The following is a 19776-nucleotide window of genomic DNA, read 5'->3' as shown; positions in this document are numbered from 1 at the left end:
TAGAGTTGCAAAGGCTAATAGGTCTAAAATCTTGGAAAGAGCTAGCGTCAGGTTTCTTTGGGATGAAAACTAGGAAGGAGGTGTTCAGCTCCTTCAGAAGAGAGTGAGATCAAAAAAGTCCTTGAGCAACAATGATCACATCAGAGCAGATAATATGACAAAAGTTTTGAAAGAAAAAAAGAAGGAAGCCATCAAGTCTGGGGACCTTGTTACCTTCAAAAGAGAAAACAAAATTGCGAACTTCTTCAGGGGAGGGGAATTAGGTAAGCTCCAAGTTCATGTCCATAGAGATGATGGAGGGAATTTCCTATAAGATTTCAATCTAAGCTGAAGGATCCAGGGGATCATCCACAAAAAGGAGATTGGAGAAAAAATTGATGGCTTCCTAATAAATCTCATCATGCTTATCAACCCATCTCTTCCCAATTTGAATTTTGTGTATTGTGTTAGTATCCCTATGCTTAAGAGTCGTCATATGAAAGAACTTAGTATTTTTATCACCGGTTTTGAGCCATAAGGCTCTAGATCTCTTCTTCCAAAATTCTTCTTCTTTGGAGATAATATCATGTAATTTGGTTAAAATATTAATTTTTTTATTTGAGATATCAATATCAAACCCGTAAGCTTGGATATGCTCTTGAACTTCTGCAAGTTCCAATTTGAGCTTCTCTTTAGCTTTGAAGATGTTGCCAAAAGTGGATTTATTCCAGTGTTGGATATTAGACTTAACATTGGAAAGCTTCTTGGCTATATGAAACATAGCCATTCCCTGGATATCAATATTTTGCCACTCCAAAATTTTATCTTGGATTTCTGGGGCCATGAGTGACATGTTCTCAAATATGAAGGGGTACGCCTTTCTACCAGACAAGAAAGAGACTGAGAGGCATATCGGGAAGTGATCTGATCCAACATAGGCTAAAGCATTGAATTTGTAGGATGCCATCCTGAGCCAATCTGGAGAAATAAGACCCCTATCAAGATTGACCTGAATAAGATCCTCCTCATTTTGTCAATTGGACCAAGTGAATTTAGCTCCAATAAGATCAAGATCTGAAAGGCTTAATGAGTTGATCATGTCAGCCAAGTCTTGTCTACTATCAATAGAAATTGGAAAACCACCAGATTTTTCTAGATTAGAAAGAGGGGTATTGAAATCACCCAAAAGGATCCATTTCTCATTAGGGAAGAGAGTTCTAGCAAGGCAAATGGAAGACCATAGAGATTTCCTAGCTGATCTCCCATTAGGAGCATAGATGTTGGAAATGATCCAGGAGGATCCATCCTTAAGATTAAAGAATCTAGTAGCAATGTTATTGGGAGAGGAGAGGACCACCTTACCACATAGTAGTCTTGGATTCCAAAGGGTGGCGATACCACCTGAAGCACTATCAACATCCACATAGTGAACACCACAATCTACAAAAATTGCCAGTTTGAGTTTTTCCACTTTACTACTAGGTATTTTTTGTTTCTTGGACAAGGCAAATATTAGGATTGTGATCTCTGACCAAATTAGAAAGAAGGTCATGTTTATGGGGGTGGTTTAATCCCCTTATATTCCATAAGATGACCTTCATTTAGCATGAGGAGGGATCCCATCCCCATTTATGGTAAAGTTCTATGGGCTCTGTCAGCAATGGCAACCCGACTTTGTCTATATTTGCTAACTATATTAGAAGGTCTCCCTAACCCCCTTAAATCCGATCCACAATCCACTCTTTGTCTGTTTCTGGTTAGGACCCCCCTAGGAGACGGGGTGATTTGGCCAATAGGGGAGTTCCTTCTTCTGTTTTTGGGCTTGACCTCAATAAAAGGAGCAGGGTCCTTAGAAGGAGGATCTTGCAAGGGGTCAGTCTAGGAATTCAACTCAAAAGAGTTATCCATAACAACAATCAACTGAATGGGAATATCCTGGGCAGATCTAGGAGAGGTTGGGGAAACCATGTCAGAGTAGAGGGCATTCATAGAAGAGCGAACCCAAACAATCCCCCTAGGGTCTGAGCTGGCTAGGTCAAGGTCAGCGGGAATGACAGGCTCAAGACAAGAGACAACCAAAATAGAGTCTGAAATAGTCCAAGGACCTTCTGCTAGAATAGATTGAAAATATTCTTCACAAGAGAATGAAAAGGAGAAGAAGCCACCAGCCATAGCCACAACATCAGTTTGACCTTTACCTTTCCATTTCGTCGCCACTCGGGAACGAACAACCTCAATACTTGGATGTGGGCCTATAAATTTTCCAACCAAGACTAGATGCATATGAGCCATATTCTGATCAACAATACTATCCGAAATGAAGATGGAGCAAGCGTCGGAGTCCCGGTCAATCTTATGTGGTACCGAAAAAATGGCCTTGCCTTTAAGCTTTGAGGAAAAGAGAGAGGCCCATTTCTTGTTGCATTCCACAAAGGGAATCTTATTATTGGGGCGCTCAACCTCCCCAGTTTTGTCGGAGGTGACAGATAAACCACTTGTAGTATTGGTACCACCATCCCAGTTATCATTCAAGGCCCCATGCAAAGGGTCAGGGGGGTATCACCTAGCTCCCAGGTCCTACTGGAGACAAATTCAAACCTGAACCAGTTCCCGTGCTAACTCCAGCTCTGACTCCCGCTCTTGCTCCTGCTCTTGCTCCTGACATGATTTGTTTTAAACCAAATGTTAATGATAAAGCATCTAGCAGAATAGTCAACAAACTCAATGAAATAGCAAGACATCACTAACTTGAAATTTACGCCTTCTCTTGCATCATGAGAGAAAGCATCGATTCAGGCCAATAACAAATAGACAATTTTTTGGTTTAACTAACTTTTGAGCATGTTTCAATTAAAAATATTCATATTCTAAAACAATAATAGTTTAAATTGCTTTCTGATTGGTAGGAAAACAAAATTCTAATCCATCGTTAAGACAAAGCCCTTTAGTACAGTTTCATGGCAGGAACTTAAATAAGCCTAAAAATAGACAAATAGTTATGAACACTAAAGCAAACTCAAAACATAATATAAAAATTGTAAAACGTATGTAATTTCCAACCATACACTAGTCAGATTAAATAAATTATAAGAATTAAAAGCATTAGAGGCATATGCTTGACCATATTTATGCCAAGAGGCATCTACAATGACATCAAAATGTTCTTAAACAAAAATCCATTTTCGAAACAATTTGACATGAAAATGACAGGTAACAGTTGTTTGCATGTGGGACTGTAATGGATTTGTATTTTTGATGTTTAATATTTTAGAAGAACATTTATTTTATAGATGATTCTCTTCTATTATAAGATATCTCTCGACATATTTTACATATATTTTTTAAATATAGATATACTACTTTGTAGCTATCATTTAAAGTCTGCCATATTCTATTTCTTTCTTTGTTTACAATAAGATTTTGATCAATATATTAGCTATTTAAAAAATCCAAAATGCTTTTTTTATTAGAATATCTCAAAGTAACTAACTTCTTCCTTTTGCATATTGTACTTTAGAACTCTACTCCCTGCATTGGGAATTCCATGAAAATATATAACTGAGGCGGCTCTAAGCATTTTTCTAAACAGATAACCTCTAAATCCAATGATGAAATGGATTAACAGAGAAAAAGTAACGTTTACTAGTAAGACAATTATAAGTAATGGAATAAAAACCATACTTTTTTTTTCAAAAGTAAATATAATTTAATGTTTCTAAATTGTAAAACTCTATAAGAAAATACTAGTCGTGCAGCTCTTCAAACAACTGGATAACTGGGGTATATGAGGCACATAATCAAAGCTGATAAAATATAAGTCATAATTTAATAATTAAGGTTTTTATTAAAATAGCTCAAAATAACGAACTTTTTCCTTTTCTCTGCTCTCCCAACTGGTAAGCTGTCTAAATAGATCACTTCTTAATCCAAAAACACAGTTCTGATTAGTTGTATTTATAAAAAATAAAACTAAAAATAAAAGACATTTTTGTCAAAAGCAAACATAAGTTAATGTAACTCCCTCACTTTACCTGCTCGAAACTATTTATAAAGTTTAAAAAGAAAATACAAAGCATGCAACTTGTCAAGTGGAAAGCTGTGACATATGAAGCAAATAATCAAAGATGATTAAAGATAAAAGTCATGATCTTAATAAAAATCAATTTGCACTAATACAATTATTAAAAATTCAAATCTAAAAAATAAAAATTTATACCAAATGATCTGATAGAGCTATTTTAAATATAAAACTTACTAGACAGAATGATAATAAATTATCATTTAACAAACAATCTGCCTATCGTTTTCTAATTTAAAAAGCATAAATGATATATAGAGCTTGTTGTACATATATAACAACTATAATGACAATCCAATAAAAAATTGCTTATATAGTTGGACAGTTGTATGATTAAAATATCTGGTGAGAGAGGTCCCCAACACGCTCTTTTATATTGTCAAAATAATTTATATATTTATTGTTGATTCCCTGTACATTTTGTTTTCAAATGTTTAATCTTTACTGACGTCTTGTTTGTAGATTTTAGAAAAACCGTAATCATTGTCATCAATCTGCTAAGGGTGGAGCCATACATATATCAAATTAATCAATGGAAAGCATTTGACTTTTTGTTTGAAATCTTGTATTTTTTCACAAAATTATATACACAGTAGTGTTCAAGTTGAAAAAGACTATTTTAATTAACACTTTTTATTAGTACCATAATTAGAAGTCCATAAGGGAGAAGGATGGAGATTATTGATTGTCAATTTTCTTTCTTGTGTCAAATGCATTCTATTAATCTAATGCGCTGCTAACGAAAGACCCACTCAAGCACCCACACTGTGGACAATAATTTCTTCAATTTCTCCTCCCTTGTACTGTTACATGCATTTTCTTTCTTTTCGATATGCACACAAAAGATAAATTCGAGCAACCATGTCCATAGCCTAAATCAGTTGTGTACATATACATTCTTGATTCATATGCATGCCCTTGTGCAGCCCAGACAGAATTTTCCAAAGTCATGTGTCAAATTCTATGAGCCAAAAACCTTCCTGTCAAAAAAGAAAGTATCAATTTTTTTTTGGAAAAACACTATTGTATCAAATACCATGAGCTCAAACTCTCCTCGAGACAACGAACATGAATAGTTGAAATGAAAGGGTAAAGCAGGTATAATTATCATCAAAAAAATTTACATCAACATTACTCAAGAAAATCAGATAACTATTGTTGCAAACCTTTCGATACCCTAGAAGGAATTTCCTCAAAACCCACCTCTCACTGATTAGCATTGCTATTAATGGCTAAATTTGCCAAATAATCCGCAATCTTGTTAACTTCTCTATAACAATGGGATACCAAGAAAGATTCAAACAATTCTAATTTTTTAAAAATGGGATCAAGTATATACTGCAAATTCCAACGATTCGATTTATTTTTCATAACGCATTGATTAATCACCATAGAATCACCTTCAATTATTAAGTCCTTAACTCCCAAAGAGATTGCCATATCCAATCCAAAAGACAAAGCATGAAATTCCACATAATTGTTAGTTTTAAAACCAATAGCATGACACTTAGCTCAAATAAAATTTGCATTATGATCATAAATTACCATGCCTACCCCAGCTGGCCCAGGCTTACCATGAGAGGCCCCATCAAAATTCAATTTAAAGTGCCCCTATGGAGGAGGTTTCCATCTAGCAGAACATCTCTTACCTATTGCATCATTCTTTTTTTAAAATTGAACCATAAGAGGGTAAAACTAACAGCATCTTCCAAACTCTTGTAACTCTACCATCCCAGTGCGAAAAAAAAAGTAAGATTTTCCAAATTCTTATAAATAAATGACAAAGCAACCTTAGAGATAGAAGACTCAATTTTTAATAGAACTTCAGACACAGTAGAACTTATTTTTTTAAATATCCTGTTGTTTCTCTCTAGCCAAACATTCCAAATCACAATAGATGGAGATATGATCCAAAGGCATGCATAAAAAGGTGAGGCAAACATAAAAGGCCAAGATCTAAAATGAGAAATGAGATCCTTACCAATAACAAAGGATATATTTAACTTCTCAAACAACCACTGCCAACATTCATAAGCATAATCACAATGTAGGAACAAGTGTGAAGAAGATTCCAAATTTTTGTTACAAAGGACACAAGGGAAAAAAATAGTAATACCAATCCTATATAGTCTCATACTTATAAGGACTCTGTCCTGAACTGCCAACCAAGCAAAGGCTCTAGCTTTAGGAAGATAAAATGAATGCCAAAACAACTTATACGGCCAAGATGATAAATCTTTAGCAACCATAAAAGAGTTGTAACCATCTTTAACAGTGTACTTACAAGAAATATTCTTTGTACAAATAAGTTCATCCTCAGAATCAGAAAGAAATACAATTCTATCTCCTAAAAACTTCTCAAAATTTAATTTCATACTTTGATCAACATATAAGAAATCAATCGACTTCCATCTAGCTAGCTTAAGGGGTCCACTAGTTAGAATTTCAAAATAATCTGCTACAAAAACACCCCAAAGGGAGGAAAGAATAGTGATCAGAGGAGACCAATCCCTAATATTCACCAAAGGTGTGTGTCCATTCCATACTTCATCCCAAAATCTGACCTTTCTACCATTATGAACAATACATGAGAGATGAGGAAAAATAATTAATCTACATTTACAAAGAAAATTCCAAATAGCAGAACCCGAAGGCAGATTTGAGACTTTAAAAATATACTCTCTTGGTCCATTATTTAAATATTTGGCAAACATAATCTATGCCCATAAGGAGCTAGGATTTTCATATAATTTTCAAACCAACTTAGCACCTAAGGCTAAATTCTAATTCTCTAGACTCTGAATTCCTGTCCCCCCAAGTTCCTTAGGTAAACATACCTTATCCCATGCAACTAAAGAGAGTTTCTTCTTACCGTCTTTATTATTGTTCCAAAGAAAATCTCTAAGAGTATCCTGTAGACTAACAATAGCTTCTTTTGGAGACTTCAAAAAAGACATGAGATATATGGGAACAACATTCAAAACAGACTTGATAAGAACAATTTTACCTGCCAAAGTTAACCATCTATGGTTCCATGAGAGAATTCTTTTAGAAATGACCGAAATAATATTATCCCAAAAACCAATCCTATCTTGTTTAACAAAGAAAGGAATCCCAAGATAAGTACATGGAAGATTTCCTGTCTCAAATCCCCAAAAGGATTGCAACCTATGCTGAACCAGTTGTGATCTATTAAGGACAAAAATCTTTGATTTATTACCATTCACTTTCTGACCAGAAAATGATGCATACTTCTGTATTATTCCTTTAATCACTTTTGCCTCAACTAACGAAGCATGTCCAAATAACAAAGTATCATCTACAAAGAGACAATGAGAAATACTTTGGGGAATATTTTGAATCCTTATACCTTTCCAAAGCCCCCCCACTTTAGCATCTCTAATAGCCCAACTAAAGGTTTCAGCTAGGAGAATAAACAAAGAGGGAGAAAGGGGATCTCCCTATCTCAAACCCCTAGAGGAAATGAAAAAACCACAAGGAGAACCATTAATTAAAATTGAGAATCTTGTAGAAGAAATACATGCATGAATCCATTTGACCTAGACCTTGGAAAAACCTAACTTCTCAAGAACAATACATAAAGCCCCCCACTCTACTCCATCATAAGCCTTCATCATGTCTAGTTTAAATATCATGGCTAGGGTTCTTTGGGTGGAAATAGAATGCAGCACCTCATGTGCTACAATTGCATGCTATGTCATCTCCCTTCCGGGAACAAAACCACCTTGCTCCAATGAAGTGATCCTAGGTAGAATTTTTTCCAACCTAAGGGAAATTTCCTTTGTAAATATCTTATACAAAGTGTTACATAAAGCAATGGGGTGAAAGTCAGCAAAAGTCTTAGTATCCACTTTTTTAGGAATAATTGCAATCATTGTAGTATTAAGTTCTTTTAAAATATCCCTATTTCTCGTAGCTTCTTCAAGAGCCAGTAAAATACCATTTCCCACAAAATCCCAATATTTTTGAAAAAATAAAGGAGTAAAACCATCTGGTCCTAGAGCTTTATCCAGATTCATGACAAAGACACCACTCTTAACTTCTTCCAAGGAAAAGGGAGACATCAACATCTTATTGTCTTCCAAAGATACTAAAGGAGGAATATTAGATATAATATCATTGCTGAGATTTCCATTTTCTGAAGATAATAATGACTTAAAAAACCTAACTGCCTCTGAAGCAATGTCCTCTAGCTCTGTCAATAAATTCCCATTCTGACACTGAATAGAAGATATCCTATTCTTACATCTCTAAGAACATGAGTATTAAGACAAGATATCCCATTCCCATTTTAAGAACATGAGTATTAAGACATTCAATCATATCTTTAATCCTTTGTTTCTCCTGAAAAATGTTCTTAAAATGCGAGATATTTCATTCCCTAATATTCAATTTCAAATAACTTAACTTCTTAGCAATCTGAAACATACAGGACCCACAACAAAAAGGAGCAGAATTCCACCATTTAATAAGAAGAGGATAAAATGAAGAATCCCTAAACCACATGGGCTCAAATTTAAATGGAGACTTAAAAGATGCCCTATCCTCAATAACTGAAAGGGAAATTGGAAAATGATCAGAACTCGAGACTAGTAGAATAGAGGAAAATAATTCAAAATCTAAATCAATCCAATTCTCAGATAACAAAAACCGATCTAATCTCTCAGCAATCTGAGAAAAATCCCTTCTCATGTTTGTCCATGTGAAAACCCCATTTTGAGACTTACAATAAAAAAGGCTCATGTCAGAAATGAAATCCCCAAAGTCATCCATAATCCTTTTATTAGTGAAAACACCTCCTCTTTTCTCATCTAAATCAGTGATATCATTAAAATCACCCCCGAAGATGATAAAAGAACCATGTTTTAAGGGAGAAGAAATCCTCTTTAATTCACCCCATAACTTACTCTTCCCTTGAATTCTTGACAGAGCATAAATGTTAAAAATCTAGAATTTAACCTTCAAAATCTTGCTTATAACTAAAGTCAACATCCAATTTGTAGAAGATTCCAAAGCAGTACCAAACCACCTGAAGCACCACAAGCAGGAAAAGAAAGAAAATTCCACCTTCTCCAAGATAAAAAAACCAAATCAACAGACTCCTTTGACAACTTTGTTTCTTGCAACATAAAAATATCACACTTAATTAGGTCCATTTGGGACTTAATTAAGCATCTCTTTTTAGGTGCATTTAAGCCCCTAACATTCCAAGAAATAATTCTCATTGTCCTCGAGGGGAGGCCGAAGCTCCCCTCTTCCCATTAATCAGAGAATTTTTGCTTTCGCCAAAGCAACCTTGCAAATTACGTTTCACAACCTTTGATCTTGTCACAGGAGGACTAGTCACAGATCTTTTACTCCTTTTTCTTTTTACACTTATAGGAGTTAGGCATGTTTTCTTAGGCTTACCAAGAGAGACCGAATGCCTCCCTTGCCCACCAACAGGAGAAAAGGACAAAGTCTTTTGAATTCCAGCATCAATTTCCATTTGAGTCTTAAGATTATTTGGAGGCCTACCTCTCCTAGGAGAAACCATCAATGGTGAAAAAACTGGAGTTGTTTGGACAATTGGTAAACTCTTGCATGACTTTGGAGAAGCCAGGATAATGGGATTATCTTCAAAACCCAACTCTATTGTATTCAAAACCGCAAAAGGATTAGCAAATGCAGAAATTGGAAAGGTCGAGTTTATACCCCCAAATATTCTCAATTGAACAAACAACTCTATCTACCCTCATCCATTTGATGTGCATGATTGTTAAAAATATCATTTACTTGCTGAACCAGATTCTCATTTGGCATAATAATAGGGACAACCTCTGACAAATTACTATTCCCTAAGGAAGATTCATTAGCCATATTAATTTCAATATTTAGAGGGGAATTATTAGACACCAAATTCTTAATTTCCTGAACTAAAGAAGCATCATTAAGAAAACCTATGGGAGGTACATGTTTAATAGTTTCCATATAAACCATTGCATTTTTATCTAAATTCACATTCTTTGAAGAATCCAAAACCTCCTTTTCAGTGCATGAAGATAAATTTTCATCCTTACCCTTTGCGTGATTATTTGGCATCTTAGGGAAATCTATCATCAATGGATGATCTACTCCATTCATCAGGGGATTACCATCCACTATGCCCCTGTTATTAGAAGATGTTTTTAGTAAAGACAAAAGTGAGACCGAACCTGAAGTGTGATCATTTGGTTTCCCAGAACTATGACATAATGGATTTTTTTTAAGATTAATGTGACCTGTTTCTACCAATTTATGAGAAGAGTCATTTCCACATCCTTCATTTGAAGGTCCCGCTGATAAACTATCTTTATTAAGGTATTTAGGGATAGAGCCAACAACCTACTGGTTTTTCTTAAAATCCATAAGTAACGGAGCATCCAAAACTAAAAGAGACTTAAGAAGCTCTGTATCTAATTTCTCAATTGACTGGTGCCAAATACCATCACGAGACTTGATATTACAAGTACGGGGGCAAACATTGTTTGTTATTAAGAACACATTTTTTTACCAGAACCTCTCCCTCCATAAAGTCCATTTTAGATGTTCAAAAAGTTCCAATAGTATTTCCAATTTTCTCAAGAACATCTGGATCCATAAATTCAAAAGGAATTTTAGGTAAACCAAACCAGAAAGGAATAAGTTTCAAACTAGACCAAGAAGGAACAAAAATAGGTTTCCAAGCCGCAATTGAAATTAAATGTTTTCCAAACCAATGATGCGAAGTTCTTAATAACTCGTCTCTGAAAGAAGAGAATCAAAGACAATAATAAAAGCATTTGCATACAATAATTGAAAATAATGCATATCCCCCCATCTTTTCTGCAATTTATGATAAAGCTTTAATAAACTAATTTGATCACCCCAAATTTCCCTAGAAATAGCATTCATATGCAAACAATTCAGTTTCTTATCGACATAGGAACCCAAAAGATCGATACAAGGGATAAAAGCCCAAACCTGTGATGAAGCAATCCCCGACATAATAGGATTAGTAGGTATCTTACTTATCTTTTCCGGACTAGTTTCCTTGAGGTTCACATTTACCTTATTTCCCACCTGCTGTGAAGAAACAGAAACCCTAGCCGCAGTCTCCTTATTTGCCAAGCCAACAACCCTAGCAAACGTTCGTTGATTGCCTAGATCCAAAGACCATTTCCTCGAAAATCCCTTGAATTGCTTCTCAAAATTCCTTTGATTCGCACCATTATTAACACGGCATTGAGTGAATCTCCGTCCATTGTTATTCTGCCTCCATGCCACACTGCGTCTGTTCCAAAGAAGCCTTGAAAGTGTTTTGAAACTGACCAAAAAACCTTGTTATTTTCGCTCTAGTTTACCTGTATCGCCATGTCCTTCCATCTGCCATTCGTGTAAACCCACTGCGGAATATGAGGCGGGCCTTCCTAGCCCACATCTGCCCATGAACCCAAATGTCTTCTATCAGGCATGTTTGATCACTGTATTAAATTTCTACTAATCCTAAGAGATAATGATAACGATTGAATAAAAAAGCTCTGAAAATCTCTAAACTCTACTGGAAAAAGTTTATCCGCTCCACAAACCCAACTCGACAATCTCTATGTTGAAGTTTGGAAACCTAGGCGCGTCTTTTAATATGATTCTCTTCTCTAAACCTCGGACGCCTTTGATTGATTACTGGTGACCATCGCCTGTGGAGCCGCAGGTTTTCATCCCGCTGAAAGTCCTAGTTGCATATTTCACACAAGAATCTGTTGGCGGCCATCAGAATTTTCGATGACAGAGCAACCATTTTGGCTTTTGACTCTGGTGTCATCTTTCCTTAAACAATACCATTATTTTCAAAATGAATTTCCTTTCTGCTGCTCTTTTCTTTATCCTGCCACACTTCTTTTTTCTCTGATGGTAGCGAAGGCCGATATGTCTCAGAAGATTAGAATGTCCCTACTGTTTCCCATGCCAAGAGTGCGCATACAACCAAACCCTTCAAATCAAAAAATTTCAGAGCCTGCAAAGTGCCCGTATGTAGTGCGAAGGATTCAAAGACGATTCCTACATGGAAACTCTTAATTTGCACGAAGAAAGGATATTCTTCGTATAAGAAAATCTCAATTATTTATTACTAAAAAATAATCACAGTCGCTTACTACTCATCTAGGGCTACAAATTAAATAATAGAGAAAATCAAGTTACACATGCAATTAAAGAAGTGAAACTATTTTTATCGTTAAAGATAAATCTCCGTATATTTTTGTAATTTAATTTGCCACTTTGAAACAACATCCATGACTATCTAAAGATATATTAAGCATGACCTCTGATATGTTTTAACAACATTGTTTGTTTTAAAAACTTACGTACACTAATCACTAGATAGGATTATGTCTTATTTTTATTTATGTTTCTATGAACTTCAATTTTGTTTTTTTAAATAGAAAATTAAAATAAATTTGTATCTAAATAAATTATATTTCTCTCCACTTAAGCTCTGTGAAAGAGAAAGAGAGTTGATTTTAATAACATTAGAATTATAAACAACATACTTGTTGAAATATGAAATAGAACCAATTATCTAAAAGTATAAAAAATAAGTTGGAGCTCTCTATTTGAAATTTGACTACATTGCATTGTAATTAAACTTACATGTTGTATTCTAGATTATGCATTGTCTTTCAAAACTATTGCAAAACACAAACTTCTATATAACATATTAAAATTATTCTGTATAAAGGATGAGGACAGACACAAATAGTCTAAGATATAATAAAATATGGCATAAATACTAGAACAAAGTTGAGTGGATAGAAAAATAAAACAAGAAAGATAATAGAAAAATAATATTAAATTTCTATGCATTCATTAATAATTAAAACTTGCTAGCATGGACAAAAAGGAAGGTTAGTTCTACATAGGATCTTACTAAGAATAGTCAAGATCTTATCTCTCTCTTCCAACCTCCATGGGAAACTAACTATAAAGAGGGAATGAAATAAATACATGTTCCTAGCCTATTTGAATAATGAAAAGAGAAAGATAATAGAAAAACAAAACCAAAATTCTATGCATTCGTTATTTTTTAAAAATCAACTTGCACAAAGAAGAAAGTAGAGTCTATATTAGAGCTTGCTAATAATAGTCCATCCTCCATCTCCACCTCTCAGGCTCCATGGTGGGCAATGTAAAGAAGGAAATGAAATGCATTTCTTCTCATAGCCTATTTAATTTTAGAACTAGCATAAAAAATGTAAATACTATAAAAATATTCTTGTTTTACTAGAAGAAAAAATCTAGTGTATATGATTTTCATCTAAGACTAGAAATGCCAAATAAGTGCTAAGAAAATAGTATGAATTAAAAAATGTTGACAAAATTAAAAATAAAAGTAAGGCTTGAACTCTATAACTTCACACCATGACTGAAAGTAAAACTTATAAGAACCACAAACTACATTTCCTACAAAATGCAAAGGATGAAAATGAAATCATTCTAGACAATGAAAAGCTCAAACATGAGAGAAAAAGAGCTTGATATATCGTTCAAGAAATAGATTGAGAGAGATTTCAAGATATAAATTCACAGAATATGAGGGAAGTTGAAGAGATTTGTGGCCTGAATTGCTTGTTAGTATTTAATCCTAGTCAAGACATTTGTGTGTCATGTGAACATTTCCATCTCGTGCTGAATTTTGAAGCATAACAAGCTTTTGAAGTTTGGCATGAGACAAACATAAAAAGGATAAAAAATTAAGGAAAAGAAAAAGAATAAAACAAAATTTGACACTATGAAAAGGAAAGACAAAAGGATGGACCAAATAAGCCTAAAATAATACGAATAGTTATGAACACTAAAACAAGCTCAAAATATAATATAAAAATTACAAAATTATGTAATTTCTAACCTTATACTAGTCAGAATAAATAAATAATAAGATTTTAAAATATTAGAGACCTATTCTTGACCACATTTAGTAGTTGTCTTTTAAGATTTACCATATTCTATTTCTTTCTTCGTTCAGAATGTAATTTTGATTAATATGGTAGCTATTTAAAAATTTCAAAGCACTTTTTTTTGCTAGCAGGTTGTAAGCAAGGTTTTTATTAGAACTCTACTCCCTGCAATGATAATTTGATTAAAGTATATAACTGAGGCAGCTCTAAGCATTTGTCTAAACAGATAACCTCTAGATCCAATCATGAATTGGATTAACACAAAAAATGTAAGACAATTCTAATTAACGGGAAAAAACTATATTTTTTTTTCAAAAGTAAAAATAACTTAATGTACATAAATCTTAAAACTTTATAAGAAAATACAAGTCATGCAGCTCTTCAAGCAAGTGGATAAGTGGGGCATATACGACACATAATCAAGGCTGATAAAAGATAAAAGTCGTAATTTTAATAATCAAGGTATTTTTACTGAAATGGCTCAAAATAACGAACTTTTTCCTTTTGCTCTACTCCCTGCACTGATAATTCCACTGTGGCTCTGAGTAAGCTGTCTAAATAAATCACTTCTTAATCCAATTTTGAATTGGGATAGAAAAGGTAACATTCTCCATAAACACAGTTATGATTAGTTATTTATGCAAAATAAATAAAACATAACAAAATATATGTGTCAAAAGAAAACATAAGTTGATGGATATAGTTAACTTGAAATGTTGAATATTCTTTCAAAATGATAAAAAATCAACATGTCTCAAACAATCTCCCTATCGTTTCCTAATTTAAAAAACATAAATGACATAGAGCTTGTTATACACATATACCAATTATAATGACAATATAATCTAAAATTGCTTAATATGACAGATAATAGATTGTTTCCTCTCAAATTGGTTTCTAGTAAATTGCATGCACTAAAATCAACCATAGATGATTCATGGTTTGGCATCAATGATATGGCCATCTAAATTTTCAAGGGCTAACTTTGTTGAATAAGAAGCATATGGTGCGAGGTCTTCCTCCAATCAAGACAAAAGAAGAAGTTTGTTCAGGGTGTGCACTTGGCAGGCATCATCGAGACAGTTTTCTGGTGGGCAAATCATGGGGAGCCAAATCTCCTCTAGAGCTTGTGCATGCTGACATATGTGGTGATATGCAAGAGCCATCATTAGGTAATAATCTTTAGTTTTTGACATTCATTGATGATTACTCTCGCCACACTTGGGTTTATTTTTTGAAGCAAAAATCTGAAGCCTTTGCATGCTTCAAGAAGTTTAAAGCACTAGTTGAAAAACAAAGCGGGTATCCTGTCAAGATAATCAAAACAGATAGAGGGGGGGAGTTTACTTCTAATGAGTTTGCTGATTTTTTTGCTAAGAATGACATCCAGAGACAGCTTACTGCCGCATATACACCTCAGTAAAATGGTATTGCTGAAAGAAAGAACCGTACCATTATGGAAATGGCATGAAGCATGTTGCAGACAAAAAATCTTCCAAATAGTTTTTGGGGAGAAACAATTGCCACTACAGTATATATTCTCAACCGTAGTCCCACAAAAGCAGTTTAAAATCTGATTTCGAAGGAAGCTTGGAGTGGTCACAAGCCTTCAGTGGCTCATCTTTGCATCTTTGGATGCCTATCATATGTGCATATTCTAGTTCAAAAGTGGAAGAAGTTGGATGCCAAATCTCAACTTAGTATCTTTGTGGCCTACTCTACTGCAACTAAAGGCTGCAGATTCTATAATCCTGAGACAAAGCAATGGATAGTTAGTCGGGATGTGTTTTTTTATGAAGGAGGAATATGGCAATGAAAAGATGATGTGCTGAAAAATCCATCAATAATCATAACCATGGAAGATAATAGTGTTCCTCCTCCTCTCCCCACAAGCTCAAGTGGAGGTTCTAGCTCCAATTCCAGTCCTCCAAACTCACCTAGTTCTTCAAATAGCACAAACTCAGGTGAAGATTCACCTCCGCCATCACCTCCAGCATCTGTTCCATGAGAGGTATGAAGTTTAGTTGATGTTTATCAAAGGAGTACCAATATAAATCAAATTGCTAGTTTTTCTTTGTTTAGTACAATTAAAGTTGAACCCTCTGTGTATGAAGAAGCAGTGAAAGAACCCATATGGGTTAATGCTATGAATGATGAAATGAATTCCATTCATTAGAATAATACTTGGAAATTAGTTCCACTTCCCAAAGGTAAGCAAGTGATTGGTGTGAAATGGATTTACAAAGTGAAATATCATGTAGATTGTTCAGTAGAACACCATAAGGAAAGAATAGTTGCCAAGGGGTTTACACAAACTTCTAGAGTGGATTATGCAAAAACTTTTGCTTTAGTGGCTTGACCTGACACAGTCAAGATTATATTGGCTATAGCAGCACAATACAAGTGGCCAATATTTCAGATGGATGTGAAATCAACATTCCTTAATGGTTACATACATGAGGAAGTTTATGTAGAACAACCTATGGGTTATGAAGTTGCATAAAAAAGAACATTTAGTCTACAAGTTGAAAAAAACCCTTTATGGGTTGAAGCAAGCTCCTCGTGCCTGGTATGCTAGAATTGACAGTTATTTCATGAAGAAAGGATTCAACATAAGCCACTTAGATCCTACCTTGTATGTCCAACGTATTGGTAATGATATTCTCATAATTTTTCTCTATGTTGATGATTTGATTTATACAGGTAAAAGCAAAGCTCATGGAGAAGCTTCAAGCAGAAATGAAACAAGAGTTAGAAATATCAGATCTAGGACTTATGCACTATTTTTTTGGTGTGGAAGTACAACAAACATCAAAAGGTATATTTATTTCTCAATCCAACTATATAGCTGATTTATTGAAGAAGTTTAACATGGTGGCATGCAAAGCATTTGCAACCGCCATAGCCCTTGGTGAAAAACTAACCAAGGAAGATGCTAGTCCCAAGGTTGATGCATTTTGGTAAAGGAGTTTGGTTGGTAGCCTCATGTACCTCACAACCAGTAGGCCTGATATTCTGTATGTTGTGAGCCCCATCTCTCGGTTCATGCAAGATCCACATGAGTCACATTGGCGAGCTGCTAAAAGAATTTTGAGGTATGTGAGTGGCACACATAATTTTGGCATTCAGTATTCTCCCACTGACAAGTTTGAACTAGTCGGTTACACAGATTCAGATTGGGTTGGTTCAATGGATGATAGGAAATCTACATCTGGTTATGTTTTTTCATTTGGCTCTGGAGTTGTATCCTGGAGTAGTAAGAAACAGGCAACAGTGGCTCTTTCTTCAGCAGAAGCAGAATACATGGCAGCTTCATCGACAAGTTCTCAAGCAGTATGGATAAGAAGGACATTGATAGATCTATATTTGGTTTCGGAGCATCCAACCACAATCTATTGTAATAACAATAGTACTATTGCCATGACAAAGAATCCAGTGTTTCATGCCAAAATGAAATACATAGAGATCCATCATCATTACATTCGTGACTTGGTTCAAGATGGACAAGTGGAGTTGCAGTTTTATCCTTCATCTGAACAAGTTGCTGATATCTTCACCAAATCTCTTCTCGTGGTGACTTTTGTGGCTTTTCGCAATCAGTTGGTACTGACCTCCATTCATCATTCAGGGGGAGTTTGAAGATAAGGATGAGCGATGTGCTGGAGGAATAAGAAGAAGATCATGATTTTTTTTGTTGTGGTGTCCATATATCGAATGTATTCTGATCAACAGGTTCTGTGTATCCACCTTCCACAAATTCCCAAAGATCTTGGGATAAAAGTAGGGTCTTCATCTTGATACTCCAATAATCATAATTTTCTCCAGTAAACAATGGAAGGTGAAATGCTAAATCCTTTCTATTAGCCATCTGGAGACTACCTGCACAATCAAAAAAATTTGCAACCTGCTCTGATACCAAATGAAATATTGTTAAAATATTCAAAATACACTCACAAGCTGAAAGAGAATTAACACAAATTCAGAATTGAATGAATATGCAAACTGTATTCTGAAACTGATATTGAAAAAAAATCAATCTGAATTACAATAAGAGTAATTACCTTATAGACAATCATTTTCCTAAGAATAAAAAAAAAAACATAAAACTAAGAACAATAAAACAAAACTGAAAAACAATTCTTGCAATCCGTAGATAGCAGATACAAAGCACAAAACAAAACAAAAAACTAGAAACTGCTTTATTACGTAGCAGTCTGTTTTATTTGAAAAAAAAAAATAAACAGAAAAAATCATGATCTTCTTATTGTCCCTCCAGCACATCGTTCATCCTTATCTTCAAATATTTGATGAGAGGGGGTTTCCAACACGCTGTTTTATATTGTCAAAATAATTATATATTTAGTGTTGATTCCCTGTCCAGTTCGTTTTCAAATGTTTAATCTTTACTGACATCTTTTTTGTGGATTTAAAAAAGAAATCGTATTCATTGTCATGAATCTGCTAAGGGACATAATGATACTATTTTGCAAGTGACAAGTCACAGTATACTAAGAAATAAGCAAATAATGTGCTCTTACCCACCTTAGTGTAACTGTAATTATAGTAAACGGACAGCAGATCAAACAATAATAGCTTGTACAACCAATACAGCATGCAACAAAAGCTAGAAGGGTGGAGCCGTGCATATATCAAATTCATCTATGGAATTCATTTGATTTCTTTTGTTTCAAATCTCCCTTTTTTTCACAAAATTATGTACAGTAGTGTTCAACTTGAAAAAGACTATTCTACTTAAGATTTTTTATTAGTACGATAATTGGAATTCCATAAGGGAGAAGGATGGAGGGCTTTCAATGTATAAGATTATTGATTGTCAAATTTCATGCTCAGTGGCAATCTCACAATGCCTTCACCTTCTACTAAAATATTCATATGCAGTACAAAGGCATTACGAAAGGTTCTTGTCAAACATAGCCATTTGACAAGGTCTAATATTTGAGATAGTGTTTAAGTGGAATTTGTTTGATTTGAAAATCAATGTTTAAACAAAAATACTAAACCATTATAGATGTCACTAAAAAATCTTAAATGTATGTTTATTTAATGAAGTAAACATCCTCCATTGAATGTGTTGACAAATGATATTCTACATAATCTGAATGGCTTCATCCTATTTACTGATATGATTCCAAATAAATATGGCAAGGCTCTTAACATGGAGCCTCCGGCTGCTATTTTCTACCTTGTAGCATTTCATTTAGGAAATATTAATAGGAACTAAATAGCTTTATTTCCCTAGTAAAGTACATTTGGCTTCTCATTTTGTGCCAAACAGAATAGATATTTAGTACTTTGCACCATTCTAATGTGATGCAATCTAGATACCTGGTAAACTAAATAACCACTTAGATTTAGTATTCTAGGCAAGTTTGAAATAACATTCTTATATTACATGAAATCAATTAGTTATGAGCATTTATCTTGTAAACTTACGAATATGTAGAGAAAGAGCCCTCGTTATTAAACAAATTAAAAAATTGGCATAGGCATGTTCTATACATAGGATAGATGAAAGTTTAGTGGTTGTCCTAATCTAACCTCTCAGTATTAATCAGATACCCCAGAAATATCTAAAACAACAAGAAGCACGTCAAGAATCTTGGAAACCACCAACAAAATCATGAATTTTCCTGTCAAATCTGTTCCTGAAGCATGTACAAACCCTGATCACTCTCGCCTATTACCCCAATGAGAGCACAATAACGTGCAAACAACATAACGAACTGT

General features: G+C 34.3%; 1 protein-coding gene across 1 annotated transcript in view; it reads right to left on the bottom strand.

The window, feature by feature from the left end:
- Positions 1-4711: 4711 nt before the first annotated feature.
- The window catches only part of LOC131027769 (transcription factor bHLH36), a 37869-nt gene continuing 22804 nt past the window's right edge, over positions 4712-19776 (bottom strand). Inside the window, exon 3 of the mRNA XM_057957852.1 lies at positions 4712-5037. Coding sequence (XP_057813835.1) covers positions 5005-5037 — 33 coding nt within the window. The 3' untranslated portion in view covers positions 4712-5004. The remainder of the gene's footprint in view (positions 5038-19776) is intronic.

The sequence above is a fragment of the Cryptomeria japonica genome, chromosome 11 (genome assembly GCF_030272615.1).
Source record: "Cryptomeria japonica chromosome 11, Sugi_1.0, whole genome shotgun sequence".
Lineage (NCBI taxonomy): Eukaryota > Viridiplantae > Streptophyta > Pinopsida > Cupressales > Cupressaceae > Cryptomeria > Cryptomeria japonica.
This window is presented reverse-complemented; position numbering and strand designations above follow the sequence as displayed.